The 19,863-nt window shown below is 38.5% G+C and overlaps 1 protein-coding gene across 1 annotated transcript in view; it reads left to right on the top strand.

Annotated features, from left to right (window-relative positions):
* Positions 1-19,863, top strand: part of LOC104613651 (usherin-like) — a gene marked incomplete at its 5' end in the record, with an annotated part of 193,364 nt that overhangs the window by 137,488 nt on the left and 36,013 nt on the right. The window contains one exon of the mRNA XM_010284111.1: positions 1,429-1,783. Coding sequence (XP_010282413.1) covers positions 1,429-1,783 — 355 coding nt within the window. The remainder of the gene's footprint in view (positions 1-1,428; positions 1,784-19,863) is intronic.

Below are 19,863 nucleotides of genomic sequence, written 5' to 3'. Positions count from 1 at the left end.
AATAAAATCTGACAGAATTCTGTGAAATACAAATTTTCTCTTGCCAAAGAAATGTTCTTCAGCTTCTGTGTGTGCATAGTGATAATGACACCCAGTAGTCAGACAAACTAATTTTACTTCTGCAAATTTGCCCTCCTTGCAATAGAAGTGGCAGATAATGTAATTTGGTCTTTGTTGTTGGCATGGAGGGTGAAAGTGCTTTTATATTCTGCAAAGGCCAATGTTCCTGTGAAGAGTGGGGGAAATACTTACATTCATGTGCAGTACAACACAACCATCATTGAGTTTTATCACAATGTTTCAATGTATCCAACTTAATTTCACACAAACATTTTTATGTCAAATGAAAAAATAGATTTGATAACTCTTTTTTGAAAGTAAGTGGTGGCCTTATTACAACTGTTGTAAATTATATACTAGATGGGACCACATCAGAGGCTGAGGATCATCTCTTATCTCCTCTGATACTCATAATACCATCAGGTCCAACACAAGCCGATCTGTATTATGAATGCTATATATATGTGTATATATATATACGTGTGTGTGTGTGTGTGTGTGCATACAGATATATATACAGATGTACAAAAATAAAAACCCATTGTGCCAAATGCCCATACAGTGAATTGTCTTCATATATCTTAAGTTTGCATTTTTAAACAAAAACAGCATTGGAAAAAATATGGAGTTTATTACAGAAAGCACTACCTGTGATATTTTAATGAGTTTTTGTGGTGGAGCTGCAAATTCTGCTAAGTTTATGCACAAGGGATTACTTATTCCATTCACAAGAACCAATGGGATATTTATTGTGAGCAAACCAGAATTTAAAAGTGCATGGCTTTGGTTTTGAGGGCATGACAGAATATTTATCCCTGTTCACTAGGTAACATTTTTCTCAAGTAAATTGGTTGTAAGTTTTCAATAGATGAGGGATCTTGAGGTAAGCACCTCTGTAATTAGTTTGATTTTCAAAAATGTTGAAAACCTGCACCCATATTACAAATCAAGTCATTACTTGGCAACTACATATGGATTTAAAATTTCACATTCTAAATTCTGAACATCTCATATCTGATGTTGTTCTATCCTAAAGGGACAATATGCTGTTGTATTGCTACTCTGCTACTATGTACTGTGACAGCACACTTGTTTGACATGTTTTATAGTATTCTTCTAGATAAAGGAGAACAATTAAATGATTGCCTCAAAAATCTCTTCTTCACTACTCACCAGCTAACACAAGTTCAGGGAAATGCTTTTAAGATGCAAAGATACATAGGCAGTTTCTTGTGTGTGTGTAATGTATAGGAAGAAGTTCTGTACTTTTCTGAGGTATAGGTTGAACTTAGAACTTCAGGATCTACTACCATAGCACTGTTAAAGTTATTTTCAATTTTAAACACATTGCCTTTGATTTAATTTCAGACGTCCTGTGGGCAGTCAAGAAGAGCTGCTTTTGTTCATCTGGGCTGAAGGAGCTTTGGAATTTATTGATGCGTCTGATGCTCTAGAGCCTTTTACTCTCTATGAATATCGTGTCAGAGCTCAAAATGCTGTGGGCTCAGTGGACAGCCCATGGGCTTCAACCCAAACTCTGGAGGCTTCCCCATGGGGCATGGGAGCACCTTGGGCACAAGCAACAAGTGCATACTCCGTGCGGTTGAACTGGACCCAGCCTGTCTCTCCCAATGGTGTTATATCTCTGTATAGAGTAGTCTATCAAGAAAAACGCAGCGATCCTACATTTAGCATCCCAGCTGTTACAGCACTAACCGTAATGGTAAGAACTGGACCACAAAACCAGTTTTAAGTTGTTTTTACTCTGCTTTGATTTCTGTGGTATTTTAAAATCTCTTTTAACACTGATTGGAAAAGGGGCGTTTTCAAATTGGCAGTAGTTCGCTGGGTTTAAATTTTGTGTTTGGCCCAATGCAGACTGAAACATTTTACATTAGTATCTAATTCCTGGTGGAGGCAAGCAGGTTACTCGAAAGCATAGATGGATCATGTCTGGAAGAATTAAGCACGTCCATCTAACTTCATCAGCCTCACTCTGAAAATACTGTCCTGAGCTTTTTGTCCAACTGTCGAAATAGTTTCACAGGTTCTGCACAAAGAACAACAAAATCAGTCCTCCTTGTATATCATTCTAGTTTTGTAATTCAGTTGGAAGCACAAAGTGAATGAATTAATTAGTAATTACATAATTCATATATGCGACACATTTGCATGTTCCCCTCATAATTCATCATAATAAAAGCAGATCTACTTTCACTTTCATTACATGTACTTAAATTAGAATGTTACTTTGCCCTGCTAACATGTCTTACCCTTAAAGAGACTTTCCAAACATGAATGTCTGTAAATATTATGTTTCTATTCAGTATGTGGAGGGGTAGACTCAGGAAAGGGCAGGTGGTTTTGTGAACTGACTAACAATGTTATGTAAATCAGTGACAGAAGTGGTTATGATTTGTGCAGTTACCACTGCTCCTCCCATCTCTATATATTACATTCTAGCCTTTCTGCGGAAAGACAGCTTATAGATAGTTGAACTGAACTATTGTATATTAGGACAGCTGCTGTACTTGGTTGTCTTCTGAAAATATGTTTTAGAAAATGTCTAAGAAGGTTGTAATAAACTTGGGTTTTCTCAGCAGTGCCACCTCAACTTCGTAAACCTAGAATTTTCCCTAAATTATATCCATAGGCCATGTTTGTATTGAATAACATCAGAAAACCCCTAAGTATCTGTTTGACATTCAAGTAGAATAAAGAGCTTTCTCTGGAATACCCAATAGTAACCTTTAAGTAACTCCCTCAGACAAACCTTGACATGACAAGGTGGGAGAAGTTTCCAGCTTAGTAATCTTACGTGCTCTTGTGATCATATGGTTCCAAAGCAGTTTTGTGTCTAGCTTCCTGGGCTAAGTTTGTAATACATCTTTTTTCTGAAAGATAAAGCAGGTCCTGATAGAATAGGAGTATGTACTTTTGGCTTCTGAAGTAGCTGCATTCGCATTGTACAGTATGCTAGGTTTTAAAAAGTAGATTGGGATTTTAAAGTTATTGAACTTCAGTAGCACTTTGGTACTTAGCTCCCTTAACTTGTTTTAAAAAAAAATAATGACAATCATAATTGTGATGGGACACCTTAGATTTCAAAACGAGCGAAATGACAGGGCTTCTTCTGATACTCTGCTTCAGCATGCAATGTGTTGCTGAGCATCGGAATTGACCTGGCTGGTCATGCATTGCAATGTCTTCTAAGCATGCCAACAACAACAGAAAATGTCCAAGATGGTTGTATTGTGGGTAATAAAACCTACCAAAATGGTCTTTTAACTAATGTTGCCACAGTGTGCTTCTTTAACAGCATTAGTTAAAAGCCTTTTAAATTAACAAGCTATTATTTACTGAATTAGTATTTTCGTGGCTCCAAAATCCTTTATTTTCCCCAAACACTCTCCTGAATCAAAATGACGTCCTGGCAGCATATGTATAGCTGTTCTACTAGTGTTGCAGCAGAGCTGACTTGCATGTTTTTCTACTGTCCTTTGTCATTGTGAACATTTATTGATTATTATTTTTGCTACTGCATGTTTTTTCTACTGTCCTTTGTCGTGAATATTTATTGACTATTATTTTTGCTACCCTTTTTTACTCGTAAATATTTTACTACCCTTTGGGTAGAAATCTTTCTGCACAGATCTTCCATCAGTTGCACTGACTTTAAGCTGTTGCAACTACATTAACTCAATAGAGTTGTTGCTGATTTAAACCAAGGAGCTGAGATCTGAATCCTACCTCTTCTGAATATAGCAGAACAACTAAAGCTTTGAATCAAAGTTATTGACATAAAGTGCACGGAGTCCTGTTACCAAAGATATCTTCAGGAGGTCAGATCAATTATCCCAGTAGGCAAAAATCTGGACACCAACTTTCAAAGTTATAACCCCTTAAAAATAGAGTTTTATTATGAAATTGCTGATATACCCTTAACTGTAGCTTTGTGAATGAGACACTTTAATTAAAATGTAATTTTATTGAAGGAACTAGCATTCCAATGATTAAACTTCTGCCCCTTTAAAATATAGCTTTCAGGGGTACTAGGCTAAATCATTTAATCTCCTAAAGCACCTCTATTGGAGCTCCCTCGTGGGATACGCCATTAGTCATTCTCTCACACAAGCTTCCATGTTACAAGCAAGACTTAAAGTATTAAGCGAGCAATGAGTTCGGTCCCTTATTTAATCTGTTAGACTCCATTCTTATCCCATTAGATTATTCCAGAAAAAAAGCAGTGCTAGAATCACGGTAGCCAATCCCACCCTTGCTCTTGTCGGTTGCACCCTGGTTGCCTGCCACAAGACATAAAGCTTGACCAAAACCTAAAGTAGAAATACCATCCTTGTGACACTGCAGGATACAAATTAGGCTCTTGCTAATGCCCCTGTGGACTGTTCTAATTTGACAGCTTCGTTTCCATCCATTTCCGGAGCCAAATGAGAAGCATCTTCTGGGTTTTCAAACCATTTGACAGACTTATCCACTCTACCTTCCCAAAATGCAGCTATTCACTCCCCAGTTAAGGTGCATTAATCTGCATTTGAATTAGTGTGTCAAAGGTATGGCTGTCCAGTACCTTAAGTTTATCACTGACCCCTTGAAATTTTATGCTGCCTGTGTAGATAAAAATGAGAAGTCCATACTGAGAGCAAAAGCTGCTGCCAGTCAAATGAAAGTATGATCTCCCTGCACCGTTAGAAGCAAGCAAAGTACACGTGAGCCATTTTGATGTTTTGCTGCTAAAGAGGAGTGTCACCCATTTCCCTAGCTTGTTTGGCCAGGAGTGTAGTGACAGATGTTACGTGACAGCAAGTTAAACTGACATTCTGGTTTATTTGCAGAGCAAAGTCAAGTCAAGACTGGTTACAGCAGTACAAGTGTCTCCCGCAATGTCTTCCCAGTTCCTTTTAACCCTCTAAAGCAAGAATGATATTTAGTGCCGTATTGACAGCATTAACGTGAGACAGATGTGTTTATAGGGGAATGGATTGACAGTAAGTTCTCATTTACAGAAATCTGCATGAAGTGACTAGATTGTCAAAGCAACTTCTTACTCTTGTGAACGTAGGGCTTAAGCTTGTGAACATAGGACCCAGAGCTGCTTTCATTATGAAGCCAGGACCTGACAAATGGCATCAGAGCTCTTTAATTGTTATATTCCAAATGTTGCTATGAGGTAAAACTGTGGGTAAGTTTGGACTCTTCCTTGGTAGACGTTCTGTGGGTGCGTAATGCTGTTTCTCCCATGACAATTGTATCAAGTATTTGGTTCTTTATCATGAGCAGGGGAATTCAAAGCCAAGAAGATGAGTAAAAAAAATGTAAGAACATGTAGCTGTTAGAATGTGCTTGGAGATGGAAAAGCATCCAGAGGTGAGGGTTATAAAGAAAAACTCTGCCTGCATTGGGCAGTGACTCCCATTATTACTGTGTAGAATCAAGGCCGCAGTGTGTCAAGCCTGCCTCAGCAGAGTGTAACTAAAGGTACAATGTGCTTGTTACAGGATTCAAGAGATAGGTGTAAGCATTATAGGCCTTATTTCTGGGAAATCCTACACCTGTGCCTACCTAGAAGCACAGGTCTACTCACATTGTGTTTTGCAGTATGAGGCTCTCAAGCCAAATTTATCCTACAAGGCTTTTTTGGTATAGCTATGTCAGCTTGGGGTATAAAAAATGAACATGTCCCTTTAGTTGGTATCACTGCACCAGCAAAGCCTTTGGTTTGGATGCCACTATGCTAACAGTTGAGAACATATGTTGGCTTACCTTACATTATTTGGGGAGATGGTATATAACTACACTGGCCAAGCTCCTCTTGGCAGATGCTTCATCTGTGGTAGGGAAATCTGTAGACATATTGCAGAATAGCAATAATAACAGAGGCTTCGGTAGGAGGATAAGGCTTTGGCTTGCATGATGATGTGGTCATAACCAGACAGTAATTTCTATATCAAATATATAATAAGAGTAAAAATAATAAGTAACATCTACGTGCTGAAAAACTCCATGTAAAATATATTATATCGGATATAATCTTAAGTGGCCAGTATTGCCAGATACACACACCTCCTATGCAGGATTTTACAGATATCTGGAATCTTGCATCCAGAGTTAGTTCCTTTCTATTCATCACATTCAGAAATACTTAATACATCCGTGTGTGATCCTTCATTTCTGTTTCCTCATATAGACCAGTGAACATTCGGCAATGTTAGAGATGAGATACCGCGTAGTTATTAACTTCCTCATACATAACATTATTCTGTAACGCAGTGTGCAGGACTGTATATGACAACATCCTTATAAAAGGAATGGAGATCATAGATAGAAGAATAAGAAAAAATATGCCAAAGAGAGGGACTGGTGAAACCTTTTTATTTATGCCTATTTCAGATGCCTGGGAAATGGACTGCACCCTAAAAAAACAGGATGAGAGTAAATGGAGGAATCCCTGTACATGCCATAAATTTGGAAGATGTGCTACTTAACAAAGAATGAAAGCTGTAAACAGCAGTGGAGGGCAAAAGTTAATTAGGCTACTGTGCTGCTGTAAGTGAGTGGAAAGTAGCCACAACCAGAATCAAGATGGCTGCTCAGCAGTGCCCTAGTACAGCCAAAAGATCATATCCTTAGCTGTGCAAGGGCTTATGGGTTAGGGGGAAATCATACACAGATGACTAATTTTTTTATGGTTCACAGCCGATCAAAGTGAAATTCAGCAGCTGTTCAGGACAAGTGACCACTCTAACGGCTGTAATATAACCTGCTAAATAGAGAGGGAATTGCATGAGAGCAAGAGGTTAGCTGTGATTATCGGCAGGTGAGTGCTTTATTGAAGTTGAAAGACCATTAACATTGATGGAGTAATTATTTCAACTTGAAAGTAATTACCTTGATGGGTGATAACTTCTCCAGTGTTCCCAGATTTGATTGGACCAAACAATTGTGAACTCTTGAAGCCTAGAAAAATATTACAACAATACTGCAATGTTTAAATTACTGAAACCACTGTTAGAGTCTTTTAATTATGCCTAACAGTAAAAAGATTTTAACTTACAACAACTGGTGACCTCTCATGTATAGAGACATTTGCTTTCTAATTTCAATGAAATGACCCACACCTACTACGTGTGTGCTGTATGTGATGGGTTTGCAAATGAATCATTTGATTTAAATGCAGTTTTTAAGATTCAAAGCCTCGTTAGCACAGTTTTCAGGAAGGGCTTGTGCTGGAATTGCTGTAATTGTTTTATTTGCCAAGAAAGCTCAATAATATAAAATGCTTCCTGTGTTTTAATCTCTAGACCTGTTAAGCTTACACAGGATGAATACAGGACAAGTACTCCTTCACATTGAAGGCTGCTAAAAAAAACAAGTGTGTGAGGCAAGCTGTGTCTCACAGATTCTGTTGTTTCCATGCTGCTGCAGAATATGCTGGATTTGGCACTACAGCTCTATTTAAATAAGCATTTGGATTGGCACTACGATGCCCCTCCAGAAACTGATTAAGTGCTTCAGTAAGCCCCACCTATCAAGACAGACATGTAGAATTGCCTAATTAGAGCAGAAAGGATGAAATGGATTGTTGCAGGACTTTGATAATTTTGAAGTACTGTGGTAATAGAACTGGATGAGAATGGTGAGAGAGAAAGGGAGAGGCTTCAGCTCTTCTATTTATACCATCCTTGCTGTAAGTGGCCTTGCGTAAGGCCACTTCAGTGTCTCCTGGATGCTTTCTGCAGCCACAGAAACATAACTTTAGACCCTGCTGGAACTCTGCCAAGAATGAAAGAATCCTTGTGAGTTAGGATGCGTGGTAGCATGGAAGGGTTTATCTGGTGTATGTGAGGTCTTAATATGTTGTCAGGCAACTCTTGATTTGAATTAGTGAAGGTTACAGCAAAGGAGTTTATTTCATTACATTTTTTTCTTGAATATTTTCTCCCTAATTCAGTGTGCAACGTGAAGTTAACATAACTTTGCCCTTCGATAAATTTTTGAACCAGCAGTAAAAACACAGATAGGGGTTATGTCTGCCCATGCCTAATCGCACACTCTAGATTGACTAGACCAGAGTGCCTGGATCAATAGGTAATTTTTTCTACAAATAAATTAGTTACCTGTTTGGAAATATCTGGTGTATTTTATCTTTGGGTTTCTCCTTGTGCAAGATCCAGTTTTCACTCATTCCAGAGGTCTTTTCTGATTCTACACATGTAGAATTAGGTCTTTTGAGGGATATTTACAATGTCTGACTTCAGGCATCTAACCTGCTTAGGAGCATGAATGTTGTCTATAGACCATGAAACCTCCAGAACATCTAAGGCATGGACATTTACCATCCTTGGGCTGCAACTGTTCACATGAGACTGCTTTTCTCTAGTGCACGTGTGTACCACTAGTGGCATGTGTCAGTCAAAAGAAGGTGGTTGATTTTAAGCTGATTAATCAGCTGGTCTTTCCTAACCCACACAATGGGATTATGCAGGTTGGCAGATGGTACCCTCTGACAGAAAGATGATGGTGGGCAGCATTCTGGAAGTGGTAACCTTTTGAGTTTGTGCACCTGCAATCATAAGAGAATAGGTGACCATATGACAAAGCCTAAAGGTAGATGCCCAAAATGAGATTGTATAAATGTTCCGTATGCTGTTCCTCTGTATATGTTTCCCTACAATGTTTTTCCCGTAAGTCTTGAATTTCAGTTGTAAGAATAAGATTAAGCTAATCAGGCATGTAGAAAAACACCATTGACGGGTGTTTTCTAATTTGTAAAAAGAAAATAAACAAAACAGAAACCTCCCCAAACCTTCACCTTATTAAGTGTAATTTGATAGGAAGATATAATATGAGGGACATTCTTCCTTTTGTGCTATGTTATGTGTGAACTGCACTAAATGTGCTTTAAAAACAAGGTTTTGGTAAGCTACAGATGCCTTTTCATACATAAGTAGGGAATAAAAATGGAGAAGGAGGCATAAATTTATTGGGTAATATGTGCAGCTGTTTTTCAAAATTAGATATCTGTTTAAAAACGCTTAATTGGATTTGACTTGATTTTAATTCACATTTAACCAATGTTCTTAAGCGGATATATCAGGCAACTCCAAGATAACTCTCTTTGTTGGTAAAGTCATAGGGCAGCTTCCTAAAATCCCCAGGGTCATGCCCAACAGCTACAGAAACAGGAATTCTTCAGCTGGTAATTAGAAAGGCCATTCCCCACCTCCTCATCCCATCTTCCTGCCCCACTCCCCTCCACAGATAAAGTCTTGTATTCAAGTTGGCTGAGAAGTATTATATCATATGTTTATATTTCATAGGGAATTTTAACAAGCAGTGTGTAATTTTAATAAACAGGGCCTCTTTTTAAAAAAAGCAAGAGCAAGCCATATGACTCATGGGGATTGGTAATATAAGATAGAGCCTTGTACCACTGGGGACTCCATTTGAATCTAATCCAGGTCTACAGTCACCAAAGTCATTCTCATCAAACAGCCGTTGGGTGTCCTACGCAACATAAGTTTAGTATTCTCAGCTGACCTCCTGTCCTTTCTCTTTACTGCTCCCTTTTGAATCCATTCCCATCACTCAGCTTCACAGCCTCATTCAAGCTCATCTCCCCTATGCTAGTTGCAGTTTCCCATTTTCTGCCTGCCAAGTGACCTCTCTCTCCTCTCCTTTCAGACTTTACAAAAAGCACTGGAATGCGTACATAATCTTGCCACACTCTTTTTTTAGGGGGCAAGAGCCTAATTCCTGCACAGTGCTAAAACATGAGTTTATCAACAGAAAACTCCTTGGGACTGGGAATGGGTGTCCGTCTGTTAATTTACAGCACTATATAAATATTATTTTTCAGACTATAATAGCAATTATGGTGAATAAGGGCCAGATGGCTTCTGTATCTAGAAAGCAGAATGGCAGTGTATTTTTAATAGCCTTAAATGTTACTTTTTGACAGGAAGCTAATATTAAATTCTGTGTTATAGTTGCCTGTCAGGTGGGTATGGTTCTGAGTTTTGGTTTTTGTTAAAGTAATTACTAATGTCATGCCTGGATACTTTTGCCCACTAAAGCCTTGTTCTGTGGTGGGGTCTTTGTTGTTGTGCTTTTTTTTTTTTTTAAGGATGATTATTGATCTCTTGCTGAGCTGAGATTTCAGTTTTATGCCAGATAGTTTGATTAATGGGTTGGTTTCTGTAAGTGGACTGAATGGGGATAGGAAGCACAAGCCGCTCATGCCGCCAACCCTAACTCCGTCAAGACGCATAGCTCATTATGAAACAGTTATCAAGTATACATGAAAAATTAATTGGGCTCAGTTTGATTCTGAAAAGGATCAGCTTTCTACTTGGCGGTCCCTCCAATCTTTCCAGATGTTGCATGCTAGCCCCTCGAGAAGCAGCAAAGGGAGATGTATTAATACATTGTATTGATTAGATCAAGACCCCTGACAGTTATTTGTAGAGATACCATCTGGCTGCTGTTCGAATTCCTTCACCAAAAACAGGACGTGACATGTTATTAATCTCAACTCTCTAAGTATAGACAGTTGCCTTTTCTGCTAAACCGCATTTTACCATTCCGTAGGAGATGGAGGCAGACCTGAAGGGTGCTGAAATTAAGGTTATTACACAAATTGAGCCATATGGTCCAAATATTTCAGCAAGAAAATTGCCAGGCAATAAAAATTGCTCCTGCCTTCCTAATGGTGTAAATTACAGTTTAACCATGGCTCTAATGATGTCCTTCTGCCGCGCTTAACTACTGTTACATGAAGGACATTGTTTTAAAAATATAAAAAACAAGTAAATGCCAGCAGCGTGTTTTACAATCTGTTAGTGTGTCATTAAGAACACTGTCAGAATTACATAAACATAATGGCAGGCAACCTAGCATACAAAAGAACGAGTATGGAAATAGAAAGTGTCTTGAAAACTCCTTTAGCTCTGTAATGTCAAGAGCCCTTTCCCTTCTGGAACTTTTCCAGTATGGGAAAACGTGGATGCTTATTTATTCCAGTTCTCACACAGGCTCTGATGGAGATTTTAGAAAAAGAGAAAAACCCACTGAATATTCCAATGCGTTTTGAACAGGTGACAATGGAAGGGTGTAAATTTACTATCACGTTACACTGTACCTATATATAAAGTTAACTGTGTATGAAAAAGGAATCCAAAATGTGACTCTCTTTTCAAACTTTCAAAACGAAGCTTTGTTTTTATTCTTTTGGATCATTATGGGACTTTCTGTTGTTTTTCAGACTGTTTGGAGAATTGCAGGCTATTAAAATGGTTTCAGAGCTCAAAAACTCTGTGAATTTTACTAACAGAGTTAGCAATCCTAAAAATTTTTTTATTAAAAATAGCTGTAACTTATTTGTTATTAAAAACAAAATAAAAGTAGTTATCCAGTCAGCAGATGCGTTACTGACTGAAATTAAATTGTAAACAAATAAAGGGAATAATTAGTCAATGAAACTTCATTTCAAAAACACTCATCCAGCTATTCAGTTTGTAAAGGAAAAACTCTGAGATGGCCAGACAAAGAGGAAAAATCACATAAGTTTATAATATATGCTATTTGGAATACTGAGTTTGACCACTTCTACTTTAAACCATGTGCAGATTTTAAGAGTTCCTCTATGCCAGACCTTTTGGTAAAATAACCTAGCACAGCCATGTTACCAGCTTGGGATCTGGCTGTCTAGGCGCACATCAGTGCTTCAGGGGACGTGCAGTAGGAACGGTCTGTACCAGTTTGGTAGAAGTGGCTGCTGGAAACCAAGGGGTCCTGCGCCCCACCACTGCCACCCCTCCCTCCCGTGGACCACATCGCTCTGGGTCAGCTGAGCAGGCAGAGCTGCTGCGTCCCCTGCCCATGCACCTCTGAAGACAGGAACTTCCACACCATTGCAAGGGCACCCAGTTCCTGCTGGATCTTCATGCTGGTGGAAATGTGTTTTGAAGATGTTGAAAACACCACTGAGCAATGGTGATCAGACAAATGGAAGGAGGGAGATTGAAAGTTAGCTGACTGGGTTAGCTGGCTGGTGAATGAGCTGATAGGCAGCTCTTGCATTTGGCATCAAACTTAGCAAAGTTTCTGAATCATGTGAAGATCTCATTTGTGTGTGAACAGGGAAAAGACAACAGGCAACTTCTAGTCTTCAGAAAGTTAAATTGAGCCCAAACCAGACAGTTAATCAGAGTCAATAAAGTTCAAAACAGTCTTTCTATGTGTCCTTCCAGCTTCTCAGTACCAGTATGATCACAAATGAAAGCAACCAAAACATAAGTAATTCATAGTTGGTTGGTTGGTTGGTTTCCAAAGAAAAGGAAGGCAGAAAGTAGTAGACTCTTGTGAGGATGCAGGGGGGTAGTTTACATACATGTAATCTGTATTAGAACGGAAAGAAAGTCCAGATTATGAATTTATCCCATCACAAACTACAAGTATTTCCCTTGGCACCTTGAACTTTGTATCTGACCAAAGTCACAGAAGCGCATGGCCAATGGGACCCGGAATATCTGTTTGTATTGTATTCTCCTTTCGTGCACCCATAATAGAATAATTTTATTGCTTAACTGTAAAAACTGTATTGTATTTTTAAATGTGTTTCTTTCGCATTCATCAGATAAAAATTCCTCAGTCTTTAGAGAAAGAGAGAGATTGGTAATGGTGTCCCTCAAACCAGCATCTGACAGGCTGGAAGACTTGGAAAGGATATGCTCATTGAACTGCTTTATGAGTGCCAAGAAAAACAATGAGCATGAAGAGGTTTCTACCTGTGAAGTGGAGGGCTTGCTGGAAGAACCCCTGCCAAAATTGCTACCCGATTCAGAGAAATTTTTCGCACTCAATTAGCAGGTGCCATGTTACAGCCTTTAGGGCAACAAACATCATTTGTTATACCTCTGGTAACTGCAGGCTGCTTTACTCCCTCCACCAAAACTGTGGAAACTGTTTCCTCCTCCCTTCCTTTTCCCTTCACCAGCCCTCCTTTCTAAGAGCATATTTAGAGACTATGATGAATGACATAAGGAGCAGGAATTAATTCCCATCCTGAAGGTCTAGTAGAAAATAACTTCTGCCTTTTTCAGATTTTTGTTAGAAACTTGTTCCTACTCCAAGATACTTTATGGGTCCTGCAGTCCTTACAACAGGCACGCTCTGCTTCAGTCAGGTATTGTCCTTTAAAGCTTTTATATTACTGAGACCTGTCTGGTTATGCAAACAAGACCTTAGGAGACAAATACACACTTACATGTCCACTTAAGGCAACCTATGACTGGTGTAAGAGCAGCAGGTGAACCTGCAGCACAGCATCTTCCATGAAGCTCTTTGGCTTTGCAACTGTAGGATGTCTTTTTTAAACTAATCCATGGCTGCTCCACCTTCTTCCTTTATGTAGTACACGTCTTCTAAATAATTCTGTGCCAACACCACCCTAACATAGACAATGTTACTGCTGAGACATGGTCCGCCTCAATGAGACACCTGGAGCGTGTGTTGTCTGTGTGCCAAAAGGTCTCTGAGGAGTCATGTATTCACAAGAGAGAGATGAACAGAGGTCCCAGTATCTATTTAACCTGCTGGAGCATATAGCAAATCATTACTCATTTTGCTTCTGAATTTTGCTCCAGGTATTTTTCCAAGTCCGTTTGCTGCAGGTTTGAATGCACCGATTCTTTTTTCCCCTCCAGTGCAGAGTTCCTAGCCTTAGCCAAATTCTCCATGCAGTGTGGAGATGCTACTCTAGTGCAAAAAAGGCACTAAGTTTACAATTGTCCCATAAGTCAGAATTGTAAGTGCAGATTTCATATAGCAAAAGAAGTAAGGGAAGTGGACTCCTTGCAGTGATAAAGTTTCAGTGTTTTTGCTATAAAGAAAACTTTACTCTGCACAAACAAAATGAATTAAATTTTGCAGAGCTCTTCTATTTCAACAGGCTTTAAAAAAGAATTAATGAGAAGTCTGGAAGACATCTTTTCCAAGATGAGGTGAAGTATTGTACTTGTCATTATGGCATCATAAAATTATTTTTTATTGTTTTCTCTTCAGGGTTGCAAGACAGATGATAATTTAGATTTTCTGTAATGCTAGCCTATGCTAGAAATGCTAGACCCGTGATGTACCTATAGATCATGAGATTTATGCTACAGTTGTAGCTTAAGACAGTGACATATTTAAGTGCTGTGCTTAATGTTACTTGAAAGTCCTGGTGTAGAAAGACTGAATAGAGACCCTAAGAGCAAATGAAAAGAAAAACATCACCTTTTCCACTAGGTAACACAATATTTTGAGCTCTAGTTGCTTTGATGTCAAATGCAATGCCCGCTTTGAGGACAGAGCTGAGAACCCGTGGCTTTTAATATTGGACATTACTGAGACAAAAATTTGCAACAGATCCTTAGCATACTGCTTTTTTCCATCTTTCTGGCCCTGCACAGAAGCATCACAACACGTTCAATTGCTTTGTTAATAAACCCCTGTAAAGATACTTGATTTGAGAGTGTCAATGGAAAATTTAAACCACACTGATTTGAGTAACATCCATATTGACCTGTGCATGGAAATCAGGAGTCAGTGATGCTTGCTTCAATATTATGGGTTAAATAAACCCAATCCCTGTTCTGGTTGAATGCTATCTACATACACCATTCAGTTTTGTTCTTCTAGGCATGAAGATGCAGGAGCCTTGAGAAGGCAATAGGAAGCTTCAGTTGATTTTGAAGTACTTTGAAACAGCTGCAGTTTAACTTCTGAAGCATCAATAGTTTTCTGTTTCACCTTAAGAAAAAAGGCAGAATTCACCTGTATGGTCTGTTGCTGATTGAAAATGTTGTCACTGGCTTCTTGGCTTTTTGAGTCTGAGGTGAATTTAAGCAAAAGTCACAGCTCTGAATTCTAAAAACTTACTTTAGATGGCCAGTGTAGGCTAGTCTGTGTAATCTGTCTTGAAAGAGAGTGAGGCTCCTCTGATGGGCTATTCAAAACAGAAGTTAAACATAAACATCTGACTTTCACTTTGGAGGGACCACCCTTCCTCTGTACAGAGTATAGAGAGTAACTGAGGACAATAGCCACACAAGTTTTGTGTCTGAATGTAGGAGCTCTGACTATTTCCCATAGTGCCTATCTTCATCTTTGAGCACTTGAATACATTTACAAGTCTGGCCCAAAATGACTAAATTGTAGTAATTTCTTTTTCAATTACTCATTTATAACATGCATACATGCAGCTAATCAATAGATGAGACAGTGAAACTAGTGGATTTACAAGTTAATATGCTGGAGTCAATAATGTGCTGTAAAGACATTTTCAATTCTGAAACCAGCACAATTTGGTTTGTACTAAGCCTAACTATATACCTGTTGACTTAGTGATCTATTTTAATTCCCCAACTAACTTAAATGTCCAAGGAAAATACAGAATCTGAACTAAACTTGTTATGCTTCAGTAGTTTTCAAGTAATAATTCACTATTAACATCTTTCATCTCTCCTCTAACTAGTGCATCTCGCTAGTGCAAGTCACAAGCAGCTCAGACTTTCTTCTCTTTTGGCAGGAGCTTTGCACTGAGAAGTCCAAGCCACACTAGAAAGGACTAATGAACGTGTAACCACATAAAAAGACATGATTAAAGATTCTGTTTTAGTTACACATTAAGGTTTGAAAGCAAAGCTGCTTTTCCTGTTCACACTGCATCTGATTTAGCTGTCTACTTTTCTGTGTATGTATATGAATTTAGTGTTGGTCTGACAGCACAGAAAATGGGAACGGGCAGTCTGCAGACACTGCTTCATATGCTGTGTCAAGGTGAGTTTCTCCTCAGCAATGTGACTTAAGAGGCTTAAGCTAGAGGGAATTGTATCCATATGATCCTAGGAGGATCCAATTGTATACGTATGATCCTAGGAGGATCTGGAAGTTTATCCATCCGCTGTGTTCACTTGGTTTCAATACATTAAACCTGCAAGCAGCTTCTCTTCCAGTTACTCTACCAAACTCTATAATCACTCTTTCTTCTTCTCTTCTTTTCAACCCTTTTCTTGGTGTTGAGTTGATTCTGAGCCTTTGTATGGCAAAACATAGTTGCTAAGGGACACAACAATATATGATTTAATCTTTATTTGACCTCATTATTTTCATCAACAGTGCAGCCCATAGCACCTGCAATGGGAAAACAAGATTTTTGTTCCTCTTACCATCATGTGACACGGGGGTTTTTCCGGCTACTTGTTGAGGCTTTCCACTAGCTTATACAATTTGTAGATGCAGGGATCACCGGTAGCAATCCCCTGCTCCAAACTTGGGGGAACATCCTGCAAGTTCTGGAAGGAAGGTGTCAGATCTCTTCTGAACCTGTCAGTATTCTGGTGGGAAGTTGTGCTTTTGCTGAGGAATATGTCCCCAGAGTGTACACCTAAATACATATCTAGTCAAAATCCCCTGCTAATGTTCAGAAGATAGGATGAACTTTCCTCCAGCTACAGAAGAGAGAGAGGGCATCCCTACCTGCATAAGCAGTGTGCTTCTGGCCGCCTTCTAAGAGTGATGTACAAAAAGGTGCAGAGCAGATCTCTCTTTCCTGGCATGGATTGGCATAACTGAACTTCACCTTTCCCAAATCGCTACCTGCACGCTTTTATTTACCTTCAGCCTGTCTCTGTTTGGAGAGCAGGTATTTTTGTGTAGGACGTGTAAAGCATTAAGGGAAGGAATTAAATACCCGATGAAGGAAAACCTCTCAAGAGATAGGGGTTTGTATACTTTTTGGCCCATTATTTTTTAAAATACTCAGTTTGTTTTAAAGGTGACATTTTAAGTTCAGCCCCATATTCAGTCTAAACTTTGGCCTTTATAATGTAGCTCCAACTAAATTGTTTATGCTTACCTTTTAATATCTCTCGAGTGATTACATACATAGCAGGCAAAGTTTGAATGAAAAGCTAGGACTATTCATCACAGGGTAGAGAAAAAAGGATAAAACAGTAGGAAGTAAAAACCTTTTAGTCTCCTTTAAAATGTTGCTTTTATTTTCCATTGTGTTGGCAGAAAGCAGGGATTTAAAGCTGTGAATTGCCTTGAGGCTGTGTTATCTTCTTCTACTTAGCAGCAGTTAGAACTGCTCTTTTTTGCATGTGTTGGGTGACAGAGACAAGGACTCAGAATGATTGAGAAAAGGGAATAAAATAAGCTTGCGTTTAACAATAATATGACACATCTATTGTACCTGTGTAAAATGGGATCTAAAACAATAATGATAGTTTCCTGAAGCTGCACACAGTAACACAGGGGGATATCCTGAGACTTAATTAATTAATGTTTGTAACATGATGTGAGATCCTATGATGAAAAGTCATGTATAACTGCAAAGTCTTAATTTTATGGAGCACAACTGACATTCAGTGGCATTTTCAAGGAAACTGATGTGGGAGTTCACCTGCAATCTATGTTAAGATTCAGATTGTCCTTGTACAAGTCCCCTTAAAGATTTTCTTGAAACTTTTTTTCTCTTTACATTTCTTTTTCCCCCATTATGGCTGTTCAGCTGTGCAAAGGCAAATATTGAAAATAATTGCTTTTATAGGGGAAAAATAAGGGATTTCTCCTCTCTGTTTTCCATTCACCAAAAACTCAGCCAAACTGTCTTTTCCAAATTTTACAGAAAATAGAAATCTTAAGATACTGTGCCCAGGTCATTTTAAGATCAAATGGGAGAAGTTTTACAGCGTTCAGAGACACTTTTCTTCAAAATATCATATATGATTTAATTTGAAAGGAGATGAAGAAGGCAACTTATGGCACAGATAGATGTAGTCACAAATGTCATAGAGGAGCAATGTGAATGCTTGAAAAACAAAACTTAAATTGAAACCAAAAGGCAAAATATTTGATAATGACAAGGGCATGTTCTTTCTACAACAAAGCAAAACTGATTGCCACAAGATACCTTGAGTTGAGAAGTTCAGATGCACAAATTATCCATTTTTGCAGATAACAAAAACATCCTTGGTTTCATTAAATTGGTTTAAAATTGCAGAAGCCCTTCTGCAAAACACCTGTCACTCTGGACATTGCTAGGAAAAAAAAAAAGAGACTAAGATGACACTGACTGCACTGATGTGGCAGTCCAGATTTTGTTTGTTCTGACAAAAGTATCTAACTTCATTCTGGCCATCAGCCAATATATCAAATGGAAAATACGGCTCATGGCATTAGGAAAAATATAACATTAACCCCCTAATGCTCCATATTAAGGGATGTACCCCCTACTATTTGCAGGTTTGAGCCCTTAGGCTCTAGCTGCTGTTTCACAGCAGCAGTGGCTTTTCTTTCTTTTGCCATGTCTACAGACAACATAGAACAAATCCATGAGAGGAACACCACTCCTAAATGTTAACCAATAATGGATGGAAAGATGCTGCTCAGCAGGAGCACTATCTGTGGTACTTATTTTAAACGTATTCCTGGAGTTCAGCTGTGTGAGTGCACTAGTTGTAATGTAGAGATGCAAACCCCAGCCAGAGTTTACCTGCTTGCCTTTCCTAGCTTTTTACCGTCCCTGAAGACATGTTTCTATCCCAGATCATAAAGCTCTACCTGAAGGATCATTCATTCCCATTCCCCTTGTGACCAAGGCAGACTCAACAACTTGCAGATTCTGCAATGCCTTGATGAGTTTATGCAGACTGCAGATTATGCAATGTGTGAATTTGGAACATAACGAAAACCTCCCAGCTCAGTCCTATAGGGTTTGACATTGCTTTAATATGATGTTTGATTTCATATACCATGAAGTCTTGCTGATGTATCTATCTGCTCTATCCTCTCACTCCCAGCAGCTCTCCACAAAGCCTCACTCAGCTAAAGACCAGAACACAACAATATATGTGCATTTTACCAAGGGTGACGTACAATTCATTGTATCTCAAATAAATAGTATTAAAATTTTTGCTTCAAATTCTGTCTCTCTTATTATAAAGAGAAACTTAATCTAGTTCTTCATATCCAGAATGATTACTGAAAGCAAAAAGTATCATTCAGGTTAAGTAAGGATGTCAGCTTTGAACTGACCAAAAAAAAAAGTTTAGGGAAAACAGTCCTGTCAGATTTATCTAGTTTATAAAAAGGGTTTCTTTCTTCCTTCTCCATCACTTTCTCATAATAAGGAATAATAAACATGGTTTAAAGTGGAAAAATGTGGGGGGGGAAAAAAAAAAGGTGCAAAACTATGGTTTATTATACAGTAGGTCTTGTGAGTGTTGTTAGAGATAAAATATTAATGTTAGGAAAACATGTTGACATCGTCCTCTAGATGGTATCTATAGCAGAATGTCATGTCATTGATATTTTGGTCAATTTGATTTACTTAGTCATGCAGAAAAAAAATCTCTTTTTGGATTTCAATATTTCTTAGTACAAATTAGACAAATTTAGATGCGAATACATTTTTGAGAAGGTGGCACTCAGCAATGTTTGACACGTTTTAAATAAATGCTTACGGAAGAGACAAGAGAAGAGAATAGAAGGGAGAAGAGAGCATACTGAAATAGCATGGAGAAGCCTACTGAAGTGTTGACTTTGCCCAAAGAGGTTTTTTTAAGGTTTTACCAGCAAAAGTGCAACATTGTTGGTGGTTTATTGCTGCCCAAAGGCCAACCCAGTGACTGAATGCAGCTTGCTAAATGTGCTTGATTTCATTTTAATGTGCAATGCATCCTAGTTTTCTTTGTGGTGCTTTGCTTTCAAGTCAAAGCTGGGATTTCAGGCGCTTGT

The sequence above is a fragment of the Phaethon lepturus genome, unplaced genomic scaffold (genome assembly GCF_000687285.1).
Source record: "Phaethon lepturus isolate BGI_N335 unplaced genomic scaffold, ASM68728v1 scaffold12113, whole genome shotgun sequence".
NCBI classification, from domain to species: Eukaryota; Metazoa; Chordata; class Aves; order Phaethontiformes; family Phaethontidae; genus Phaethon; species Phaethon lepturus.
The sequence above is the reverse complement of the archived record's forward strand: the minus strand, read 5'-3'. Positions and strand labels throughout refer to the sequence as shown.